A 26061-nucleotide genomic window follows, 5' to 3' on the forward strand; every position below is an offset into this window, starting at 1 on the left:
ACTGACCAAAGCCCACTCTGGGCACACTACTCCCACCATACCATCCCTTTTAAGCTACGACAAACATTTTTTCAACCCACAACGCTCCCAATTTTCTGCTCCAACACAACCACCACATCAACAGAGAGAGGGTGGGAACTTATCCGATAGAATTTCAGCAGGAAGAGAGAGGTAAGACTCCTAACCTCACTCCTTAAATAACCTCCCTGATCCACCCCCTTGACTTGACTTCATCAACCTCCAGTTAGGGTCCTCTCGGCACCAAGTCATGCCACTCGTCGGTCCCAAGGTTCATCAAGGAATCCGACCACTCCTTCTCTTACCTTACACCTCCCGACTGGAACAACCTACCAGAGACTCTCACAACCGCCTCCAGTATAAGTCATTTCAATGCTTCAGCTGTCTCATATTTGAATTGTCTTTAACTGTGACATACGCCCATAATCATATTATCTCTAACTGTCCTGAAATGTCTGTGAATGGAATGTACAGGCATACCCCGCTTTAAGTACACTCACTTTAAGTACACTCGCGAGTAAGTACTTCTCACTCAATAGGCAAACGGCAGCTCACGCATGCGCCAGTCAGCACGTCCTGAACAGCAATACCAGCTCCCTACCTGTACCAAAGGTGTGCACAAGCGGGGAGAATATAGAGCCTGTTGCAAATGCCTTATTTCCATCAGTTATGCACGTATATGACATTTGCAGTACAGTACATGCATTGATAAGTGGGAAAAAGGTAGTGCTTCACTTTAAGTACATTTTCGCTTTACATACATGCTCCAGTCCCATTGCGTACACTAATGTGAGATATGCCTGTATAAACTTCTGTTTATTTAATGTAACCATTTATTGTCACCATAACTCAGTGCACAGGACATACCTGAAAACAAGAGGTAACGCTCAATGTATTACTCCCTGGAAAAACATTTTATAAATAAATACATTTTAAAAAAGGCATGCCACCCCTCCCCCTGCTGGACCAGGGTTTTCTGTATCTGATTAAAAGATATAGTGGCATGTATATGGTACCTTCTCTCTTGTCCCCCCGCCACCACCACCCCACCCCACGAGGCCAAAACGACACCACAAAAGTCTCTATGCTACATTAAGCAGCCTTGGTTTATTAAGAAAAAAGTTCATAATGTATTATTTGACAGTATAATATTTTATTGTTACACAAATCAGCAACTGCTAGTTTTTTCTGACATGCATAACATAATATTATTCTGAATGAAATATAACCTTTTTCTTCACGCCTGCCTTTGTGGTTTACACAGATAGAAAATCCATTAGTTCAAAGAAGCTGCAGGGCAATTTGTACTCCATGACGATCTGCTACTGTCAAATTCTAGGAGAACATGCTTGCTTGTCAAATATTTTTGGATGCTCATTAGCGAAAATTCGTTTTCATTTTGTTAGACATATGATGTCTGCAAATTATGTGTGACTTCTGTGAAGAGGCCAACGTGTAAAGGAGAATTGTTATTGTCTAGTGAAATTCATAAACCTAAGTTAAAGATATTTCATCAACAGCCATGGGTAGAGGAAAACGGGAATTTTGATAAATTAGTGTAGCCGGGACCCCCTTTTTCCACCCGTTTGTTGTATGGTTGGGAATGTTGCAGTAGGGAACACTCCGATAATGGAGGTTCCGCGCAAGGGAGCCGCCTTGATGTGGTTGGCGCCAGCACCGACTTAGCCTAGCAGAGGTTGCGCATGCGCAGAGCGAGGGTAAGAAAGCCCGCGAAGGAGGTAGCGCACGACGAGTCCCAGAAGCCCCCGCGGGTCCCTGTGATGCGCCTGGGCCAATGAGGTGCGAGATCAGGAGGAAAAGGAAGTGGTTGTGCGCACGAGTGTTCAGAGTTGGTTGGAGAGGAGAGGGAGCTTCGGTGTGGGGAGGCAGACCGCCCCCCTACATAGGCCACATGCCCCAGGCCCAGTTAGGCGCTGAGTCCCCGTAGAGACAAGCAGAGCTAGGGACTGGCCATAGTCAGGTTCTGGTTCCCTTATTGCCACATTATTACCGCTGGGACAGTTCTAAGTTGGCAGGAGGTCTGGGCGCAGACCCCGCTATCGTGCCGCAGCGTGTCTGGGTGGGATCGCCCTCAACACCGACGGGTGACGTCATCTACACTTCGCTGATTCTTTGTGAAGATTGTAGCCACACCGGGTACTGGTGTGCCCGTCAGGTAATTCTAAAGTGCACCAACGGTACCATCCTTCATTCAGGACACAGTGGCTGCGCAGTCACACTCATACACATTCATTGACTCACTTGAGGGTGGGGGAACTATTCCCAAGGGGAACTGGACATGAGGTGGGATCACCCGGTGAAAGGAGAAGGGAGGGTGAGCGTTAACGAGACGCCGAGTATAGTGTCTCCTCTAGGGAGGGACACCTGTTGGTATAATCCCTATGGTATATGCAAGTAAAGTTAATTGGTTAAAGGATATCGCTGTGTGTGGGTGTGTTGTATATAAGTCCTGCGAAGACCCACTTCCCCTCGGGCGGAAGCTGTCGCAGGTGGAGGCGCTGCACCAAGTTCTAGATATTGTGTGTACCCCAGGCTCTCCGTGGCAGAGGCTCAGACCCTATGAGCCTACAGGTAATACAGCATATGGTAGTGGCCTGCGTTCGCTAGGAAGCAGGGCTACATTAGGAAGATAATTTTAAATAGAAATACCACTTGTGGTGCATTTGCATGTCTCAGGCAGGTCTGCAACCCGGTCTTTCCCCATTATTGCTTAGCAAACAGTGCTTCCACTGCAGCCAGGGATTGTGGGTAATGGCATGCAAATGAGCACTCAAAGTGTCACTCTTCACTTCTTATCCATTTTAACATGGACCCCTATAAGTTTAAGCCTGTCGTATTACACAGCTTTTCAATACAGCCTGGGTTAAAGTGTATAGCTAGTAAACCTACTCACAGACGGCTGTTTCGATTTTTTGGGTCTCAGCAGTGCGAGGTATGCAATGTGAAGCTGGTATAACCAAACATTAGATAAGTTATGGTGGGTAAAAATAAAGTGACAAAAACCCTCCACCGTTCAATGTACAGTAAATAGAAATACCACTTGTGGTGCATAAGACATTTAATTTTTTTAAACAAGTAGAAAGTGCATCAAAATTGTTTGCCAAGTTGAACCTGGCGTAAACCCTAAGATGTCTGTTTATAGTATTAATGCAGAATGTTCTTGTTATGTATTTTAACCAAAAAATGTTGACGCCGCACAGATGTTTAATTATATAGGTTAAGAAAATGCATTATTTTCACGATATCAATATTATAATTAGTATTACTCTAATAAGTTATAGTTATTAACACTAGTTCTAAATTAAAAAAAAACAATTCTCTTAATTTACGTTAAGGGGGTGGGGAGGGGAGCTTCAGCACAGGTAGCTCAATCATAGGTGGCTCAATCAGTCCCTGCTTCAGCACAGGCGACTCAATTAGAGGCTCAGTCTTGGACTGAACCTCTGATTGAGCTACCTGTGCTGAAGCTGGGATATCCTGAAAACCTGACTTGTTGGGGGGGGGGGGGGGGGGGACTTGAGCATCCCTGAATTAATGCACACTGAGGTTTGTGGACTTAAACTGAAAATGTGAGGACAATTTAGTATTTTTTTTGAACAAAGAGAGATAACACTGCACCTTGCGCACTATTATGTATCATCCTTGTAAGCAATTTGCTTGGATTCTTTGAATATTCAGCTATAGCTCATAAAAAGTAATAGAATCATAAATTGCTTTCCTGCAACTTAATGACTAAACTGAGCCAAAACAGAACAAGAGACTGCTATGGTTACGCATTACTAGATGTTAATCTCAATGTTTTACCAGTTTGACAGATGGGGTATTCGGGGGAAGTTAAATGCTGATGCACTGTAGAGAATGCTGGCATTGCACAATGTAGAGTCTAGCAAAGCATCCGTTAATTGATCTGACTTGGACTTCACCTCAGGGCTCTTGTCAGTAAAATTATTTGTCACTTGAGAGAGCACAACAAATGTAACTACATCGCAGCTCAAATATGAACACCATGCCCATAACTAAAGATGGGTGAACACATGAAACCCTCCACACAGATGCAGAGGTGGTTTTTGGTTAAAAACGCATGTATTTATCAGCGATATACAGAGAAAATGCATTCAGAGAAATTAATCCAAACAAGAAGAATTTGAAACCTACAAATATGATTATCCTGTTTTAAAAAGTTGTGTTGTCACTGCTAAATTCCGTCCTTTCATGTGAATCTGAGATTCATGTTTTTGGAAGAGAAAGGCCCAGGTGAGAGTTAAAACGTTGACAGTCTTTAAATAAATGTTCCTTTTTTTAAAGCCCTGATGTGCGTGTTTCTCCATTAGTTTTTTTTATATATATTATACTGCATATTTTATATATATATATATATATATATATATATATATATATATATATATATATACAAAGCGCGATGGCGCAACCGCATGTAGGGAAGACAACCCTATTAAAAAATCATGGTTTTTTTTCATTGCGAATATTAGTGGTTACCATGGCAACCTTTAAACGCCACTATGCTCTGAGGAGAACTCCATTTTAACCTCCCTGACACTTAATATTTCAAATGTTTATAACTCCTGAATGAAGCACCAGATTTGTTTGTTTTAAATAAATACATACAGTAATTAGAAAGGGCAATTACATACAATGGTTTAATCAAGCAAACAAGTTTGTGAAAGGTAATAAACGAGAGAAACCATTTTATAAATCACAATGAAATAAATGGGGAAACAGACAATACAGAATTTAGAGGTTTTATAAATACTGTAATAATAGGTTTGCAAAATGTTAACCTTAGCATGGAACACCACAATCACAAATACCACAAACACAAATACCACAATCACAAATACCACAATCACAAATACCACAGGACACTATTTTTGTTAAGAACATGAAGCAAGAATGTTGTCCCACCATGGAACATAGAGGCAAAATCATCAGGTAACAGTGATTTTATTTGGTGAAGACTATATATCGTAAGTAGTCAATGTTTTTTGATAGAGAGATAGAGAGATAGATAGAACGGTGCCTAATATACTATGAAGGGACCATAAATGACCCACACGAGAGATATTGGAGTAAATAGGGAAATACAATGCAATTTAAGAAAAATATGAAACAAAGTCCATTAAAGTGGCAAGCTTAATGCAAATGAATGCAACCACCAGTCTTTCTGGAGCCCTCGGCTGCTTTCTCCAAGGATTTAACACTTCCTGGCTGGAACCAAAAAGAGAGAGAAAAGAGAAAGCACCCGCTCCTAGTGTAAAAACGTATGAACAATTTAATTAAACAGAATGAGTCATCAATGGTCAAACTCACAAACGCCGGAAAGTTTCAGGCATGTCTGAGCTTTATCTAAAACTTTACGCTTTCTCATATATATATATATATATATATATATATATATATATATATACTGTATATCTATATTTATATATATATATATATATATATATACGTTAAATAGCAAATTACAGGACTCAATATATTCCAAATATTATTACAAACAGTAGTTAGAGTATGAATTTGTTTGTTGTGAATGGTTTGGGGGCTTCTTTGACTATTCATAAAGGATCATGTAGCAATTGTTCAAGTACAATGAGAAGTCATGCTGCGTATGGGGTATGTCTAAAAAGAGCCATGCCTCGGGACATCCAGACTAATGGACTCATTGTTCTGGGAACATACTGTAATTGACATAGTAATATAATAGGTACAGCTAAAACCACATGCATGCCCATCAAGTGCAACCTTTGTGCCTAATTGGATAAGATCCACACACACATACATATCCAAATACATATCAAATATTGTGTGTGTGCGTGTGCGTGTGCGTGTGCGTGTGTGTGTACATAATATTTGCAATATATTTTCTCAGTTTCGTTTATTTATATTGCACAGAAGTAATAAATAATGCTCAGGAGTTGCACCCAACGTATCCTTTCATAGTTTGACACGTATGTTTTAAATCTAAAATCAAAAAGAAATGATATCATGTTCTTTTACTTTTTAAGCTAAAATGAAAGGAAATAGAAATGTGCATATCTAACCTCCATGTTAATGTATGCTATACTAAGCACATTGTAGATATCTGCAGCATATATACTGCATTTGACATTAGTTACATTTATTCTCTGTAGCAGTGCTTGGTGAAGTCTTTATAAATAGTTTCCGTTGTTAAAGAGATGGAACAGGACACTGGAATGAAGTCTTCTCCTTCTCCTGGGCAGCCTTAAGAGTTTAATGGGTCCTATGTATCAACATGCAGAAAGACTTGTTTTGACGCACTGCTCCAAAATTGCGTCATATGTACCTAACTTGTTGCTCCAGTTTCTAACATAAAGTGCACATTTGTACGCAACAAAGTTAACGTCACCTTAGACCTGGCAGATTTTTGGGCTCAGATCGAAAGGGGAAAAAGTGACGCACCGAGGCATACTGTACAGTTTGATACATTTCATAATCTTTGCGCTATGTAACTCCTCCCAAAACACAAGCTGACGCACACAGCGCAAAAAGTGGAGCAAAGACCTTGATACATTGGACCAAAGAGGTGCAACACAAAAATTACGCAATTTGATCCAATTTTGCTCCAAAAATGGGTAGACGTATTGATAACTACGCCAGCAAAGATTCCCAGAACTTTAAATAGCAATTTCCTCCAGAAGCCTATATGAGGAGCCTTGATAAAGTGCAGTTGCACAAATATATCGGCTCCTATGTCGTCTGATTGAATAAAGGATTTATTTTTGAAGTTACCCTCTCTCACTCAATTTTTGCTCCGATGGCATCTCGCAGGTTTTTCACTTCCACTTTCAGCATTCAGGCGAACAGCACACAGACAGATCCCAATGATAAGCCTGGAGAGGAGAACTGGAGTCACACACCTCTGCAAGCGTGAGTCACTCCGTATGATATAAAGGTTGCAGTCTTTCACTGGGCCATTGTTATGAACTAAAGGATATTGTGCACCTCACATACATTTCTCCTGGAAGTTGCGGGCTTTCATGGAGGGTGAAGACAGGTAGGCGCTATCTTTATTAATGTTCAATGCGAAGCCCCCAGACTGTTCAACTGTTCAACAAGAAAAAGTAAATATGGACTTGACTGGGATACCTTATTATATACAAATGTGGAATATTATTGAGGCTACTTTGTGATCTACATTGTAAATTTGTCTCACTGTTGGAGTACTCTTGAGCCCCAGGATTGGTCTTTTGATTTTTTTTCAGAAGCCTATATGAGTTCAACTCAAGGGTGGGAAAATCAAGTCCTCAAGAGCACCAACAGGTCGGGTTTTCAGGATATCCCTGCTTCAGCACAGGTGGTCTTCCACTGAGCCACTGATTGAGCCATCTGTGCTGAAGCAGGGATATACTGAAAACCTTACCTGTTGGTGGCCATTGAGGACTGGAGTTGCCCACCCCTGGTCTAACTCATATAATGGTAGAATATTGAGCAATTTAACCTCCCAGACACTTAATAATCCAAACACATATCTCCTGAACAGAGCATCGGATTTAAAAACAGAATTGGAAAGGACAAAAAGATTCAAAGTAAGTCAAAATAATTCACAAATGTGGTTCAGCATGGTGGACGGCTGCTTAAACAGAACAAGACTTGTACAGTATTCTTTGGGTGCTACCTAGAGATGGGTGAATCCGCCCAAATCTGATTCCCGGAATTTCTTGCATTTTCCCCCAAAAATCAGTTTTATTTTGACGGATTTGGTTGGTTTTGATCCATGCGGATTCATAAAAAAATGCCATTAGACACAATCCGCCGACGGATTGCTGAATCCGCGGAGTGTGTTGGTAACAATAAAAAATTTGCAAAACACAATTCGCCCTTTTTGAGATTGATCCGCAGAAATCCACAGACCAAAGGAACCGGCCGATCATCTGCAGATCCAAATCCGCCAAACAAAACGCCCCTTTTCTAGTGCTACCCAAGTAAAGTGAAGTAAATGTTACGTTTCTTGTGCATATTGTTGTATATTGGTGAACTATGCTAATAAAAGTAATGGAAAAAAAAGTGTGAATCCACTATGCATAGATTCGATTACATGGATATTTCATTCCACTAATTGGGCCTTCATTGCATTTTGAAGTAGGGTTTAAGAAAATAGAAATTGAGCTGGTGTTAATTCTCAATTCAATACGAGTAGACTTCCCGGTTATCAAAGCATTGTTTGCAGCTACCTAATGAGATTGGTATAATTGAGCCCTTTTTGGTGCTGGAGCTGACATGAATTTGCTTGATGTGGTTAAATGAATAGGGAAATGAGCTGCTCATCAGTGAGTTAACATATTGCACCCATTTATCTTATCAAATCAATGCAGATACATGAAAATTAAAGGTCTTCCTCTTTTTGGTTTCTGCAACTTTAATGCTATTTAGCATTCTAATTCAATTCAAGAAGTTGCAAAGCTCGGACGGGCTCTTTAAATCATGGAATTGGAATGCTAGATAGCCTTAAAGGGGCAGAAACCAAAAAGAGGAAGACCTTTCATGTTCACGTCTGTGCATTGATTTGAAGATAAATGGGTACAATAAGTAGGCAGTAAATCATAACTTCATAGTGAAGTGGTATATTTCCCTAACTTTTACATAATCCATTTCAGTGGGATACTCAACAAGCATATATATATATATATATATATATATTTTTTTTTTTTTTACCTCCCAGTATGGAAAATACTGAAAGTATGATTTTTTTCCCCAGTACATGTAATGCCTGCTCTACTGCCCCTCTAGTTTTAGCTCTGACAGTGGAACAAGTAGCAACTGATTTCTCCAACGTTGATTTTTTTTTACTGTTTCCACTCTCCAAGTACAATCAGATTGGGGTGTATGGAAAGGTTTGGGTATATGGTAAAGTGTGCTGATTTTTACATTTATAGGGCTATATGGTTGTTCTAGCCGCTAGCGTGTCATCCATCCTGCCTGAGTCCTTTACATATAAAATACATAACACAACATCATGAAGCACATACAGTATTGCAAGAACATGTACTGTAAAACAGGCCTGCTGTGCCAATTTTAAATAAGTGAGCGAACAGACAACACTGAATAAAACCATCAAACCTGGGACAATAGCCGACTCAAGATGATAGAGGGTTGATGTTACAACAGGCCTCATCTAGATTACTGATCAGAGACTTTCCCAAACCCTATAACATGCTAAGTCTGCGAGGAGAGAGGATAACTGCAGACAACAGACCTCCAGTATTATTTTTAGGGTTTATTCCTAGTTTAAATATTGGAGTCAGGTGGCTGCAGTTTAGATCTCTGTGACCTACCTAACTACCTCAAAGGCTATGCATAAACATATTTTCTGGTACAATGAGGATGCACATTTGAAGACACCATGGTCTGTTTTACTTTATCTATTAAACTGTATTGTTTTTAATACCCTTGTGAAAAGTTGAAGCACTCTTGTCAAGATTTCCTCTCCTTGGCCTCTCATGTGTATACCATGCTGTCAAGAAAAATCAGATAATCCCCATATAAAGAATGACCTTTAGTTAGTACTGTAACAGCTTAAGCCTCACGTTGAATCTCATGAATTTCAGTGGATATAAAATGTCAGTCAGCTCCTTCAGCTCTGTCACTTCTCAGAATAATAGTACACAGTAAGCAGAATGCATACTTTATGGGGAACATTTATTTTGGCATATGCAATAAATAATGCAATTTTCTGAAGGAAAAAAAAAAGAGACTTCTTTGTTGACCAATTAATTTAGTGCTGGCGAGAAGCTGGCAGCATCGTTATGCAGTGAGTTGCTGTACTTTGTACCCAGACACTGTACTTTAGTATTTTAACATTGTACAGATGTTTTTAAAAGGTTGTATGTTAATGAGATGCTTTGCAATATCAACAGGCATGGAGCACTACAACGGTTAAAAATGCACCCTTTATCCTACACTGTACTTCCAGTTTGATCTTGCCATGGTGTAAAAAATAAATTAAAAAAAGACTTCTTGGTAGTGTGAATTACAGAATTATAGCTATTTATATGCCAAAATTGCACTTTATACAGTAAAAGAACCCTAAAGACCCAAGCAAATGTCTTCATAAACATTACAAAGCAGAGACCTAGGTTCATTAAGCACTCTTAACCTAAGGTAATGTCCCATTAATAGCAATGCAGTATTCACTAAAACAAGCAACGTAACTTTAAACTGATTTTAACCCCATAAAAAGAATAGCATTATTTATAATGTATGCTATTAAAATTATGAAAATGAGCTAAAATCATAGGCATATCATATTCACTAAAGTTGATAAAGGTTAAGGACGGGAAATAATGTCTAACCTTGAAGTTAGGTAGGATTTATGGCAAAGCGAATATCTAGATTAGATAATAAAGTTAATATAATCAATGTTTATAATGTGTTATTTATTTATAGTAGCCAAAATGGGCAGCTATTCAATAGCCTTAACCATTGCTAATTGGCCAGTACAGGGTACCAATGGACTAACATATATCTAACAATAGACTACTTACTCCCCTCCCCCCATTGAATGGCAATGATTTACTAACCACTCAGGAAAACAAGGGGTTAATCCCTGTCTCAACCCCATCCCACCCTATGACACCTAAAAATCTTCCTCAATAAGAATGACTTACAAACCCATTACCCACAGCTCTCGGACAATGGCTGAGTTATTATGTAAGCGAACGGTACTTACATAGGGCTTGTGCCATCGAATAACACATGGTATTGTAAGTAAACTAATTTGATTCAATTTACCCTGTCGCCGCCTAGTAAACATTATGCATGTACACTGGTACAATAGACGTGACCCAGCTGTTGAACATCACTTTGGTCTTGCTGAGATATATATGGAGGCCCACCTTCTTACTTGCTTCGACGAGTTCTCTGCTTCGCTTTTGGAGCTCTCCCCAATTTATGATAAAAATAACTAGGTGACTCAAGTACACACCATTGATCTTAATTCCCTTTTCTTCCCAATTCATTGCTTGTAATAATTCTTCAAGTGTTGCTGCTTTAGTAACATGGTGCCTCCCTGTCGCACTCCCTCGCTGATCCTGACCTTGCTTGTATTTTCATGTAATGTAATGGTTGATGTGGCATTCTCGTAAATGTTCTTGATAACATCAATGTACGCTTCTTCCACGCTTTGTCCTCTTTCTGCATTTAAAACCGCTGAGTTGTAGACAGAATCAAATGCTTTGTCATAATCTATGAATCCTAAACTGAGTGGTAGATCGTATTCATTTCTTCAGGAAATCACATCTTATGCAACTTTGATGTGGTCCATTGTGTTGTGTCCACTACGAAACCCTGTTTGTTCTCTCGGCTGAGCAAAGTCCAGGTTCTATTGCAGTCAATACTGATACAGCCACCAACACTCGACCACATCTCGAGATGAAAACTGCACTATGTCGCAATATCTCTTGAGGTGGACCGCAGCAGACTATAATGGCCCATCGGATTGACATAACAGTGGTCCCTGCTGTTTGAATCCTACCGGGTCTACCTGTCTGGTTTCTTTAAATCCCCCGATCACGTGGGCCGTGATGCGGGAGAGTTTAAACTTGGCCGCCGAGATACTGGCACCCTATAACGGGGCCTGTAACTCGGGAGGTAGGGGGTCCCCGTAGCTGAAATTCATGCGGTTCAGCAACAGAGATCCCCTGCTACAATACTGTAACATTAAAATGAAATAAAAACCCTGTGATCGCCTGTTAAAGGTGCGCAGGTAGAGTGACTGATTCAGTCTCTCTCTTACTGCGCGTCTCTTACAGACAGGTAGACCCAGTGTAGGATTCACACAGCAGGGTTCTCTGCTGTGTTAATCCGATGGGCCATTAGTCGACTGCGGTCAACGTAGCAAGGATCTCGGGCGAAATCTCGCAAATTTGATAGTGACATGGTCGAATGTTGGTAGCTGCATCTGTATGTATCGTCATAAAAATATTGTGGAAGTAGACGGATTGGTATATACTGTAGTTCTTCAAGTCTTCTTTGTCTCCTTTCTTACGGATGAGGTAACCATGGCATTGCTCCATTGTTCTTCAAGCAGCATCTACATCATTGGTGCCTGATTTGTTCTCGTTTTTGTCGTTTCCTCAGTAACTACTTTGTCTCATCTGATATTTTCTTATCCTGTTTTTTGTTAGCGATTCCTAAAGTTTCTCTTTTTTCTGAACATTTTTAATCACAATTTAAAAGTTTTTAATAATGGTTTGTTAAATATATCCCCATTCATCTCGAGCAAGCTAAAGAGATTTTTTCAGCTCTAGTTTAAATTCTCTTCTTGAGATTCTTTTATGTTGATTATGTTTGTTGTCTTCTTTTTAATCAATGTTCTTCTTCTTTCCATCTTTGCATTATGATGTCATTTGCAGCAAACCAGTGATTACTTCTTGTGTCAAAAACAGCTAAGGACTGTGCAGTCTTCAATCACGTGTTTCTTGTTAGAGAGGCTATAGTTATTCTTGAATATATTGCGTTCACTCCTTGCCCATTTTCTATTTATTTTCTTTATAAAGAAGGATATTCATGATGTAGAAGTTGTCACATTCTACAAATCTGTCTCCACCTTCATTCTTGTTGCTGTAACCATACTTACTAACTGATGCTTCGTCTTTCTGCTGGGTACCAATCTTTGCATGGAAATCTCCCATAGTTATCTTGATGTACCATTTTGTCTTTGTTGTTAAGTTGGTTGATTTTATGGTAGAGGTTGGGAGTTGAAGATATGTCACTATTAATATGGCTCCCACCACAAAATGGGTCCCACCACAATATAGTTCTATACCACAAAACTATGTTATCCAACCAGAACGCACACATTCCCTTCAGATATGGGATCACTTTGGTGCAAGGTACCTAAATCTATCAATCTCTTACCCTTTAACTACTCTTTTTAACAATAAGTATTTGGGTCCGGGGATTCCAAAATGTCTATTTACACAGTGGCAGAGAGCCGGTATACTGAGAATCAAGGATGTCTTTGAAGGTTCAGTAATAAAGTAATTCAACACCTGTCATGCAACTGCAAACATTCCTCATAATTGTTTCTATTAATATTTGCAACTCTGACACTTTGTTTCCTCGGCTGAATATCCCAAAGCAGTCACAAGATAGTTGTCAAATGGAAAAAACAAACTTATGAATGGTGGCGCTCCAAAAATATCATATGTGATACAACTTAATATAAGAAAAAGATACTAATACTAATACAAACACATGATGAATGCTGCTGTAACCCAGTGTGGGATTGTTCTCTCAATCCCGTGAAGAGTGAAGAGGGTGTAGGTCATCGGGAAGCGCAAAACATGTAAAAACAGAAAAAATATTCTGATAGTGGAATATTGTGATAAAAGTGTGAGATAATACTCAGAGTCAATGTGCAAAATACTCACAAACGTGAGGTGAGTGGTGTTCACGTAAAGGTATCTTTAAATGGCAGCCCGCCAAAAGATGATGGAAAAGGTGGTAATCTCAGTGGAATAATACACTCCGGTAGCCTTAATAAACAACAAAAGAACCGGACATAGTGCAGACTGTATAGGATATTTATAAAAGGTAAGTGTAATACAATGCACTCACATGGTTAAAAAAGTATACAAGCGTTTAGATCTCGCAAAACAGATCTCAGCAGCAGAATTGGTAATCTCTCTGCCTCCCCTGTGTCTCAGCGTGCATGTCACGGATGCGTCTCACCCAAACCGGAAATGACGTCATCCGCTCTCAGGGGTTCCGGTCGCTTGTGGATCTTGCTGGTCAACAAAGCCGGTTATCAAAATGTAACTATTGCACTTCTCTATCGGATTTTGTGCTCCCAGGAAAACTCCAAATTTACATTTATGACCCAGTGGGAATCTGGTATTGGATCCCAAATAGATGCTGAATCCTATGAGGAAATTTTTGATCAAGTTTTCAGATCGTCAATTTGCTTAAACATTAAGGAAGTTGAAATTAATTTACTGCATAGTAGGTACTTTGTACCTGAAAGAATACACACAATATACTCACGATATTCCCGCTTGTGCTGGAGAGAATGTCAACAGAGAGGCTTACTGGTGGTCCTGCCCGAAAATACTATCCATGTGGAGAATGATTCATCTCCTTATTGATCAGGTCACTGGCTATTCCTTACATGGGTTTTCCTATTCAACAATCCTATCCCGGCTATAGACAAACACAAAGACAAATTGATCATGCATATTCTTAAACTACTAAATCTGCATTAGACTATTTTTGGAAACAGACAACTTTCTATTATTAGAAATAAAATTGCAAAGAGTATAATGGAACTATTATTGCGTTTATTGCATAATACTCAATATAAATTCAATAAAGTATGGAATTTGTGGTTAATAAATAACACATAGAGTTATAAAACCAAAATCTACTGTATCGTATTACACGTGTTGCTGTAAGATGATCTGCTATTCATGTTATTTACCTCTAATACCCACCTATTCCCCCTAAACTTAACCTGTTTGTACTCTCCTCTTCCCTTCCTCTGTTACTTGTTTACAAATTTCAAAATAAAAAATATTAAAAAAAGAATTCTTCCACTTCGTTGTCATGTGATATTGGGTATACACTTGGATAATTTGACGATTTATCTCTTTATCAACTGAATGACGATTCTGGCTGCTCTTTCAGATGAGCTTTCATACTCTTGTTGTTTCTTCATTTCTTGTTAACGATGAAGCCTACACCACTGATTCCTCTATTTTCTGTACCTCTGTAATATAATATATGTCCACTTTTGAGCTCAATGAGGTGTCTATGCTTTCTTCTTACTTCACTAAGGCCAACAATATCCCATTTAATCTTTTCGAGCTCGTCTCCTAGTTCTTTCAGTGCTGCCTCACTGGAGAGAGTCTGGCAGTGTAGGTAGCCAAATTGATGTTTGAATGATAGCTGGTGTGTACACTCTGGGGATTCTTAGCACCCTCTGCCCTCATTCTGAATGCTGTCAAGCCCAGGGATAATATTGCCTCTTGAGAATGAGGGTCATTGTTTTTTGGGATCTTCCATATTTGGGGAGTTGAGGCCTACCTTGCCATGCTGGCCTCATTTGCATGTTAGCAAGTATCTTTTCCATTTCAGCTGGGTATATTGTATAAGGTTTTATTGTACTGGTATGGTTGAACCTTCCAGCATAAGTGTCACTATACATCTTCTTCAATATCCGTTTCCTCCTTCCTGCCACTTTGAGGCAGAAAGATAATGATATGAGGGAAGGATATATACATATATATAACCAAAGATAAATACCAACTGCATACCACTGTGTGCTCCCAATTGTGTGTGTTTTTTAATTAGAATTTGATTGAAATCATGACCTATAGCTGTCAATTCTAAATAGGCATCTGTAAATAGGCTATGTAACATCTTAAGTGTCACATATAAAGTGTTTGGGGAGTTAATTTAGGAGTTGAAAATGGAGGTGAAGAATAGAAGAAGATCTGGACTCTGCACTTCAACAACAACAACAACAACTCTGCAGCTGTGAGAACTACAGTAAATGCTCTGATAATTTGTACTCTTCCTATTCTGCAATTGCTGGAAAGCCTCTCCTCCTGCATCTCACTATGCCCCCCTCCAACCCTCCCTCCCTCCCTCCCTATTGCTTTTTCTGGTTACTGTTTCCTCACTCCTTTGTAAATGTTTCCGTTCTCTCCTACTTCCCCACTCCCCTCCTTTCTTCATATCTCCTCCACTCCTCCTATGCATGTGCCCTTACATTGCATCATTATTTACACAACTTTTTCCCAACCACATCTTTAACCCTCAATAAAAATCACCCTCATAAATCCTGTATTCATACCCTCTCTCTATCTACTCCTTCCTGCTGCTGGAGAGATCTCCTAATCCTGAACCCAGCCATATACACACCTCTTCCCACCCTCACCTCTCTGCCACCTCTTCCCTTGCTAATGGCGTTAACCCATCTGATTTAATACTGACTAATCTTAAAACTCACCTCACAAATCAAGCATCCCAATAGCCTGCACTCATAGCTATTGTCCCACAGTCACTCCTACCAGCCCTTGTGGCCAAGCACTGCCATCTACAACACTTATTCCCTTACCTGCTGTTTCTGTAAGTTTCCTATCATACCACTTCGATTGTAAGCTCTTCGGGGCAGGGATTTCCTTTCCTATTGTCTGATTTTGCTGTGCTTATTGTATTTTAATTCCCTGTACTGTATTCTTTGTGAAGCGCTGTGTACACTTTTTGCACTACATAAATAAAGATATATACTGTATACATACATAGCAGCAGAACATGTATTTTATATTTATTTTTAATAGGTGGGAACCGTGATGTAATCCTATTGGCCCGCGTGACCCAGACATTTAAACTCCACAGAAATACTAACACACCCTACACAGCTGCGTATCTCTGAAAGCAGAGGATCCCCGGAGCTGAAATGAACACAGTTCCGCTCTGGAGACCCCCTGCTTCAATCTTACAACTAAAAATAAAGATGCAGTGCAAGTTGTGTTGCTGCTATAATATATGCCCTGCCATATTGCTTGTAACCAACCTTGCTTCCTAATTTTGCCAGGGTTTAGTTAGAGTAGGGGGGCTCAACTCCAGTCCACAAGCACCCTTCCCCAACACCACCACCCCCAACAGGTCAGGTTTTCCGGATATCCCAGCTTCAGCACAGGTGGCTCAATCAGAGGCTGTCAAAGACTGACTCTCTGATTGAGCCATCTGCTGAAGCAGGGACTGATTGAGCCATCTGTGCTGAAGCAGGGACTAATTGAGCCATCTGTGCTGAGGCCTGAAAATCTGACCTGTTGGGGGGGGGGGGGGGAGGCTTGGGGACTGGAGTTGAGCATCCCTGAGTTAGAGGACACCATATACATTATGAATCTTGGGGCTCATATGTTAAAGTTTTCCTTGTGTAAAATCTAGGTCACACGAATTTTCATTCTGTACATTTCGGTGCTCTCACTTTGTGCTGCTAAATTAATGTTACATTGAGATCCTTTCACATCTGTTATAGCCATTTGGAATTCTGGACCATGAGCCGCAGCAAGCAGATAACATTTCTGCATTATTCACACATCTCAGAAACACACAAGAGCACTTCTATGTAGCAAAAAAGATTTGCAAGACAAGATAAATGACAAGTCGAACTGTGATATCTATGAATACTAAATGTGTCTTGCCATGCAAAAGAAAATAATAAATTAGATAATATATTACTCCACTGGGTTTACCAGGAATTGCATTTGCTTCCTCTACTGGACAAACATCATAAATATATTCTGTGCTATTAAAGAATAGTTCTAATACTCTTGCATGTAGAAGTTGTAGAGGTCACAGAAGTTGCCAGGTTGCAAGTGCTAAGTAGGCCAAATGATATCTAGAGGCAGAACGGGTACAGGACTAGAGATGGGAAAACATTTTTGGTGGATTTGAATCCGCAGCTGATCAGCAGGTTCCTTTAGTCTGTGGATTTCAGCGGATCAATGTCAAAAATGGCGATTCACATTTTTCAGATTTTTTATTATTATTACCAATACATTCCGCGGATTCCGCAACCCGTGGATGGATTTGTAGAATCCAATCTTAAGAATCCGCCGACGGATTGCTGAATCCGCGGATTGGATTCTACAAATACGTCATTGGATACAACCCGTGGACTTTTTTTTGGATGAAACTGACCAAATCCATTTGCGAATGTTACACCGCAAAATGGATTTTGGGCTGAAAATGTGAACAAATCCGGTAAACGGAATTGGACGGATTTGCCCAGGACCCCTAGTCTGCTCCGGAGAATCCTTTCAAATGAGTTTGAGGATACTTTAATCAAATACCCCCTGCTCATCTACACTAGTAATAAAATGTATATTAAAACAGCTTCGTTACCTTAGCATGAAGGGGTTAAACCTCAATATGTAAAGCAAAGCTACTAACAGCTCTCAACAGATAGTATTACAACAGTTAAATCTCAATAGCCTGTTTCTTGGGGCAAAGGGGGAGGATGAAGGGGGTAGTAGTCGCAGGGTGGGTGTTTAGGTCTGCCTGGAAGTTTGCAGGAGGAGTTAACCCCTTCACTACCATAGCGCTTTGAACCGCTATAGTAATGAAGGGGTTAACCAGTCCCGCAACCCCCCGGAAGGCATAAACATCCATCCTTGGGGTACTACCCCCTTCACCCAATCCCTCTACCCCCAAGAAACAAAAATAAACACAACAACCATACTACCCACCTCCTCTACCCCCAACAAACCCACCCAAACACATACAGTACAGTAATGGACAAAAATTACTATTATTCACATATGGATAAAAGTGCATTTTCCCATTATAAAATAAAACGTTAGGCAGCCAACATAAATAAAGTAAATAAAACATTCAACTTACCCCTGCCATCATGAAGGGTGTCCTCGTCAGCATACTCCATGCTCCATGTCCTCCATTGCCAGCAAGAAAACAAGAAAAAATACAATCTAATGGCCCCTAACCCCTTAATCACCTTAGCGGTTAATAGCCGCTATAGTAATTAAGGGGTTAGCCCACCCTCCCCCACTACCCACCCGGAAGGCCAAACCACCCACCCCGGGACCACTATACCCACCCTGTACCCATTGATTGGCACAGTGGTGTATCATACCCATATAATATGGGCATGATAAGCCACTATAGCAGTTAATGGTCAACCTAATAAAAATAATTAAGGCCAAAAATACATAATAATCAAAGAAATACATAAGTACCTAAACTCCCCAACAATAAAAGAACTAAAAATCCTTAACTACACATCAATCACATTAATTTATCACTAAAACAGCAAAATAATTCCAATGATGTTATTCCAAAACATAAGAATACAAATAAATAAACACCTATCCAACAAAACAATGAATTAATTTAAACCACTAGCCAACAAATCAATTAATTAATTTAAACCAGTAGCCAACAAAACAAATAATTAATTAAAAACGCTAACCACTTTATCGCCCACTTATCGAAGCTTACAGAATAGCAGTAGACATTTTGGCTGAAAAGGCCTCGATGATTGGATTATCAAGGTTTATAGAATAGGTCCCTATATGTGAAAAATACACGAATATAGTCCCGCGATATCAATAACAATGTTACAATTGTAACTTGTAACACCTCTAACCGCGGCCTATAGAAGAGGCACCACACCAAAATTATTCACTGTCTCCTAAAGCAGGGGTGCACCCTCCTGCCTGGTTTCCCCCCTGTGCTTGCGTTTCCCCCCCCCCCTTACACGTCATGTGATGTCATGCAGCCATGGCAACGCGATCCAGAAGCAGCTGGAGACATGGTAAGGGAACTTACAGAGACCTTGCACATGCTCCCCGGCTTTTGATTTAAATACTTTGGGGAAGAGCGCAGGGCCTCTGTCAGCCCCTGGGGGGTGGTGGGGGGGGGGGGGGGAGAGGGCACGCACCTCAGTTTGCTCACCCCTCTCATAAAGGGATATTGCTTATGTGCAGGTGATGCTCAGCCTTGTATCTCATGGTGCTGGAATCTGTGCAGGGCTGGTATGGTGAGAAACAATCAGAGGGTGCCAGAAACTTTTCTATTGATTTATTTGAACAGTCTAAAACAAGCCTTAGGCCTGGGACATAGTAGTGTGAGGAAGGCTGAGCTGTGCTGAGCCGCGCTCACGCTCGGCACTGAGCCCCTGCAGCCGCAATGAGAGCGGCTTTAGCAGGGGCTCGCGCACGCGTCCGCACGCATGAGGAAGCGTGTATCTCAAGAAGTTTTCAAATTTGGCGCTTGCCGGAGCGCAGGGCCGGTCACGTGAGCGGTTCGCCCAATGAGGGCGAACCAGCTCCGTGACGTCACTGGCCCACCCCCAGGCCCGCCCCCGACACGGCCACGGACGGCGTGCTGTGTAAGGCCAGGGAAAGCACTGCTTTCCCTGAGCTTCAGCGCACCTCCGCACTGATAAAATAACCATGTCCCAGGCCTTAGACATGAACAGGATGGGTTGTCAGGCACAGGGTAGCTTCTTGTTACATCATAGACACACAAACCGGGGTTTCCTCAACCAGGAGACTTGTAAACAAGGCAGCTCTTTTTCCATTCTTCCACCCTGTTGCTGGGGACAGAACCAGAGCCTTCCCTAATTATTCCCCAGCAACTTCTCCAGGTCTCCTTAATGAGTAAGAGAGGTGTCTATGCTCTTCTCCCCCCATCTTGTGTGATTCTGGACACTGTTCATAAGCCGCCTGCCTAGTATCCCTCCCCGCTGCCAAGTACCATTGGACTGACACGCACGCTGTGCGTTCCACGAGAAGCATTGCGGAAGTTGCGGAGCGACTCGTGACGTCATCGCCGAGCGCACAACGAGGAGTGGCGGCATACGGTGCAGTGATCCACAGACGCTGATTCCTGCGGCTCTTTTACCATCCTGTGAGCTGTGTGCTGTGGGGCTTTCTCTACAAGGGACATATCCACACTACCCCTAAACGGAGGACGCTGTAAGGGACAGATGAGACGTCTCCTGACCCATTGCATGCCGAGATCCATCCAAGGGCGTCGCACAGTGTCATCTCCTGGTGTGGTAAACCAATATACCAACTGCTTGTTTATTCTTACTTGATGTATGCAGATATATTTACTTTTAACCATAAAGTCACATTTTTAACTATACTACACTATGGGCCTCATGCAGTAAGCGACGATTATGTGAAATCGGCAAGCTTATCGATTAGTCATGTTATTGGCGTTTTTCCCTCTCCGTATGCAGTAAGTGCCGAATACATTCAAAATCAACCCGAAAACAAATCCGCCCACTCTCACGATGATGAGCCGATCACACACAGGTGTATCGGCGTGCGTGGCGGGGTGCTGTTAGGTTGCACAATCACAAATCTTGCTGAATCAGGCGAAACAAGCATGTTTTTGATTGCGCGCCATATTTAAAGGCAACGTGTACTGCTAATCATTCTCTGTGTTGTTGGGAGTGAGAGAGAGAGAGAGACGCACAGAGCTGGACGATTGAACATTTGCATATTGACTGAGAGACTTGTTGTGTATTGGGTGAGCTTTGTCCATTGTTGTTTTGTTTACATCTTTGTCTTGTTTTATATGTGGAAGTGGGTCGTGTGATTGCCTGTACATTTCTTGTCTGTTTTTTGTGAGTGCTGGAAGTATGCCCGCAAAGCGTGGGAAGAGTGATGCTGGTGGGAGTGGGAGTGCTACTCGTGGGAGTACGCGTCGGAGTGAACGTACTGTTCAGGGGAGTGATGTTGCTGGTGCACCGAGTGGTGTTGCTGGGAGTGGGAGTGCTGTTGCTGGGAGTGGGAGTGCTGTTGCTGGGAATGGGAGTGCTGTTGCTGGGAATGGGAGTGCTGTTGCTGGGAATGGGAGTGCTGTTGCTGGGAGTGGGAGTGCTGTTGCTGGGAGTGGGAGTGCTGTTGCTGGGAGTGGGAGTGCTGTTGCTGGGAGTGGGAGTGCTGGTGCTAGGAGTGTGAGTGCTGGTGCTAGGAGTGTGAGTGCTGGTGCTAGGAGTGTGAGTGCTGGTGCTAGGAGTGGGAGTGCTGGTGCTAGGAGTGGGAGTGCTGGTGCTGGGAGTGCTGCTGGTGGCGCAGTTGCTGATGGGGTGGATGGTGGTGGCGTGCTTGCTGGTGGCCAGCTTTTGGAGGCTCTTCCATTGGAAGAAGGAGAGTCCAGTCAGCACCAGCCAAGCTCTGACCCTAAACCTGCTCGGAAAAAACGTGTGGAGAAGCCACGTAATCCTCGCTTCAATGACCAGGAAAATAGGGCTCTTGTCACTGGCATTCTGGAGCACTATGACAGTATATATGGACATTTAGTAGGTAAGTGTAACTTTACATTTATTATTCAAATACATGTGATCCTAGGTCATCTGAGTTTTGTTCATATGCAAATATGGGTACACAATATCTTTCTATGTTCATTAGTGTGGAAACACAGCTTTTTATCATGCCTTACAAGGACAAATAAACACAGGCGGTCAATTTGCCATAACTGCATACAATATGAATGCAAGCTTGCTTACATGTATAGGTTTAGTAGTGAATGCTCATGTGCTGCACATATTACACATAAAACAGCATGTTTGCTATCACTTGGAACAGCTAGCAGTGTAGGAAACTGGTGCTTATATTATTATTCATTTACCTCATATCTTTTATATGTTTTTCAAGGGCGGACAAGTGCAGCAAGCAAAAAAGAAATGTGGGACACAATAGTCATTGGTGTCAATGCCTGTGGGAATCGTGTCAGGGACAAGTATCATTGTCGGAAAAGATTTGATGATATTAGGTCCAAATTGAAAAAGAAAATACAAGACCAACGCGTGCATGCTACTGGCACTGGAGGTGGGCCCACACCACAACGTCTCATATTGACTCCATTGGAGGAGCTGCTTCGGCCAAAATTACTTACCGTCGTCGTGGAAGGCTTGGCTGGTGACCGTGACATTGGAATTTATCCGTCACAATTTCCAGCAGGTGATAAATATTACTGTACTAGGCGTGTCGTTGCTTACAGTTATTTTGCATAGTTACACTGCTTTTTATACTGTCTTCACAATATAAGCATACCTGCATCTATATATGTATATGTCTGATTCTGTATATATATATCTCAAAATAGACATATATGTAGTAGTCCTACTAAAAGCAGTAACTAATATAGCACGTGCCATTGCGTGCTCATTTACATGTGAATTCCCAAAATGCATAGCTGCAGTGGAAGCAATTGATGGTGGGCGAAGATGGGGAACAACAGGGTAGTACACGTGTAACACATGTTCATGAGAAATTATTAGTAGCTACAGGTACAGAACAGAAATATGTATCATATTATTGTGTATTTTATTGATTTTACTCCGACAAACATGACATTACTGCCTATTTTAAGCATGCATCAAAGAAATTGCATGTAACGGCCTACAAACATCACTGGCACTAACACATCTATAGTTGCTTAAGAAAAGGTCCATTTTTGCTTTATGTCATATACAGACAGCATAATGAGGCACACGTATCATATGTTATGTCATTGTTTTCATAACTTAAACACTGCAGATGACTACTTAGCTCATCTACCATTGTGTTAAAGCAGCTGCAATTAATATCTCATCACAGCATACACTTCAACAGAGGGGGTGGGGTTCAGCACACACACTAATTACAGCCTCATTTCACGGTCAACTTAGTTCACACCATTTGCACCTGTTTCAAGTCATTGAAAGGTGTGGCTGATTAGGCTTTTTGGGGAAGGGAATACCTTTCTTACAACCTGAATAGCACAACTGAAGTTAATCACACTCATTGGAAAGCTTAACTCTAGCTACTAAATGCCCCAACAACTCATTACTTATCAAAGCGTACGTCACACATTAGTTCACTCATATCTATAGTTGAACTACTATGAAAGACACATTATCACACACTGCATGTGTTGTCTTGTTGAGTCACAGCCACATTCAGGTGTGCCACATCTTCGATTAATGTACCACACATATCCTCTACCAAAAATAACACTTTTTGCAATATGACCACCTTCATGATAACTATCATGAGATGACCATTCACAATGGTTATGTACATTATGATACTGATATCACTACACAACATATGATTTTTATGTACTCATTTAATCTATTTATCCTCACGCATTACTGCAGAAACATAGTATGTTGTATGTTAGGGAACTCAAAACTTCTAAGTACACAGGCATGTACATTGTTATTACAACTATTTATGTTCACTTTCACACACACATTTTCGGTTAAGGAACTGATGTTGTTAGTTAATCATAAATACAGAACATACAATAAGTGTTTGTTCAATATTTACACATGTAAATGTAAAACTTATGTTATTGTTATATATAGTTGCCCCTGGAGGACATGTGTCACCTGAGATGGAACAAGTGTCTTCACCTGGGTCAGCCAGCTCAACACTACTAGAAGGTGAGTGTATCATTTGCTGGCCATATAATATGTGCTCTTCTATATGTTATGTTGTCATGTGCATTATATGTTTTGCACATCTTCTTTAAATAGGATTACTTAGTGTCAGTGAAAATGAAGTGTAAGGCAACATGTATTGTGTTAGTGATGTTAATTATCATGTAGGACTTCTGAGTTTAGAGCAACTTTTCATTCATTCATATTTCATACTGAGTCCAAACATTATTCGTAAGTCAAGGTAGTTTTTAATGAGGTTATAAAACGTATGCTAACATGTTAGGTGTTACTTAGGACACAGTACAATTACATAGTAACACAGCATACATTAACATGCCATTTAATAATGTGTACATTTCTTTTTAGAACATCATGGTGATGAGGATGATGAGTATGATGAGGATGACGCCACAGAAGAGACTGAAATACAATCATGTGACCATGAAGAGGTGCCAATAGAAACTGTTGTACCGCCAAATCGTCCATCAACTTCCACATACGATGCAATTGTAGCTTCAGAGGGAAAAATAGTGGACGCAGAAAATCGTCGCCATTCAGACATGATGACAGTGCTGGAAAGGATGATTGGACTGCAGGAAGAAACAGTATCACAATTGGCACATCTCCACAGAGTCTTCATTGAAGTGCCTAAACAGTTGCAAAAAATCAACACCTCATTCGAAGCATTAGTTGTTCAGCAAACACAAGCTAATTACTGGAGAATGACTAATGTACCACAATTCAACACCTCCCAGCCAGGATCTGTTCATGCAGGTCAGTTTTCACCACATTCATCTGATATTCATTCACCAGGCCCAAATGTTACCGGTCAAGTAGCAGACATTGCTGTGCAGGTTCCTGACGACATACTACCGCTGCCATCTGTACAAAATCAGCAGCTGACACCTACAAAGGAGCCCACAAAAACAAAATACAAGCAGTTACTACTGACCAGTTTTTGGTCAAAAACAACAAAAGACACACATGAAACAGACCAACCATCACTTGTGCAGTGTCTACCAACTTGCTCACATGTGTCACTGGGCACAAGCCCTGTCCGTGAACAGTCACTACCCAAAAGCCCTGTAGGTGAGTCGCTGCCCAAAAGCCCTGTAGGTGAATCACTGCCCACAAGCCCTGTAGGTGAGTCACTGGCCACAAGCCATGTAGGTGAGTCACTGGCCACAAGCCCTGTAGGTGAATCACTGCCCACAAGCCCTGTAGGTGAGTCACTGGCCACAAGCCCTGTAGGTGAATCACTGCCCACAAGCCCTGTAGGTGAGTCACTGGCCACAAGCCCTGTAGGTGAACAGTCACTGGCCACAAGCCCTGCCCGTGAAGTGCCAGAGGCCACTCAAAGTGGCTCTGTTGTGCCTAAAGTTGGTGGCAAAAGAAAAAGGAAAATTCAAGAGACAACAAGCAGGCCTGTTACTCGCTCGCAAAAGGAACAAAAAAAATAAATGTTATAATTCAGAAAATATGTGTTTGGCCTTGTTTTGTTGACTTCAGATTATCTAATTACTATTGTATGTATGCTGAAGACTGTGTTGTTTCCAAACTTTCAACTATGTTCTTGTACACGTGAAGGTTTGGAAATGTTAACACTCATAATTAATTGTGTTATAAATATTTATGTTGTAATCGTCTGTTCAGTAATGGTCCACCAGGAGCCAGTTGCTAAGTTTAGAGAAGCTGCCATTGACTTTGCAGCAAAACATTGCATTTGGGTGTGTTAATTGATGTAAGAATTGCATATGCATATTAGTCACATGCAATTATTAAAACACCTAAGTAAGTGCAAACATCTTTCTTGTACGTGTACAGCAGGATTATGTGTAAATTATTACTTACCTTTGCCTTGCTTGGCCATTGTAATTTTGTCCTTTAATCAGTTGTGTGTTCGTTTCTATAACATCTCAGAATGTATAATAATATATATACACACACACACACACACACACACACACACACTGAGTGAGTGTGAGTGTGAGTGTGTGTATATATATATATATATATATATATGTATATATGTGTATATATATATATGTATATATGTGTATATATATATATGT

The 26061-nt window shown here is 41.0% G+C and overlaps 1 protein-coding gene across 1 annotated transcript; it reads left to right on the forward strand.

The window, feature by feature from the left end:
* The first annotated feature begins 23348 nt into the window (after nucleotides 1–23348).
* On the forward strand, nucleotides 23349–25449 carry LOC142500005 (uncharacterized). Its single transcript, XM_075610061.1, has 2 exons — nucleotides 23349–23992; nucleotides 24356–25449. Exons 1-2 carry the CDS (start codon nucleotides 23896–23898, stop codon nucleotides 25447–25449), a joined length of 1191 nt encoding a protein of 396 aa, XP_075466176.1. The 5' UTR covers nucleotides 23349–23895.
* The last annotated feature ends 612 nt before the right edge of the window (nucleotides 25450–26061 follow it).

The sequence above is a fragment of the Ascaphus truei genome, chromosome 7 (assembly GCF_040206685.1).
Source record: "Ascaphus truei isolate aAscTru1 chromosome 7, aAscTru1.hap1, whole genome shotgun sequence".
NCBI lineage: Eukaryota > Metazoa > Chordata > Amphibia > Anura > Ascaphidae > Ascaphus > Ascaphus truei.

Bases quoted from the DNA above. Each gene is read 5' to 3' on its own strand.
- LOC142500005 (XM_075610061.1), top strand. From the start codon at position 23,896: ATGTTATTGTTATATATAGTTGCCCCTGGAGGACATGTGTCACCTGAG. The intron at 23,993-24,355 runs GTGAGTGTATCA...ATTTCTTTTTAG, and splicing joins CAGCTCAACACTACTAGAAG to AACATCATGGTGATGAGGAT.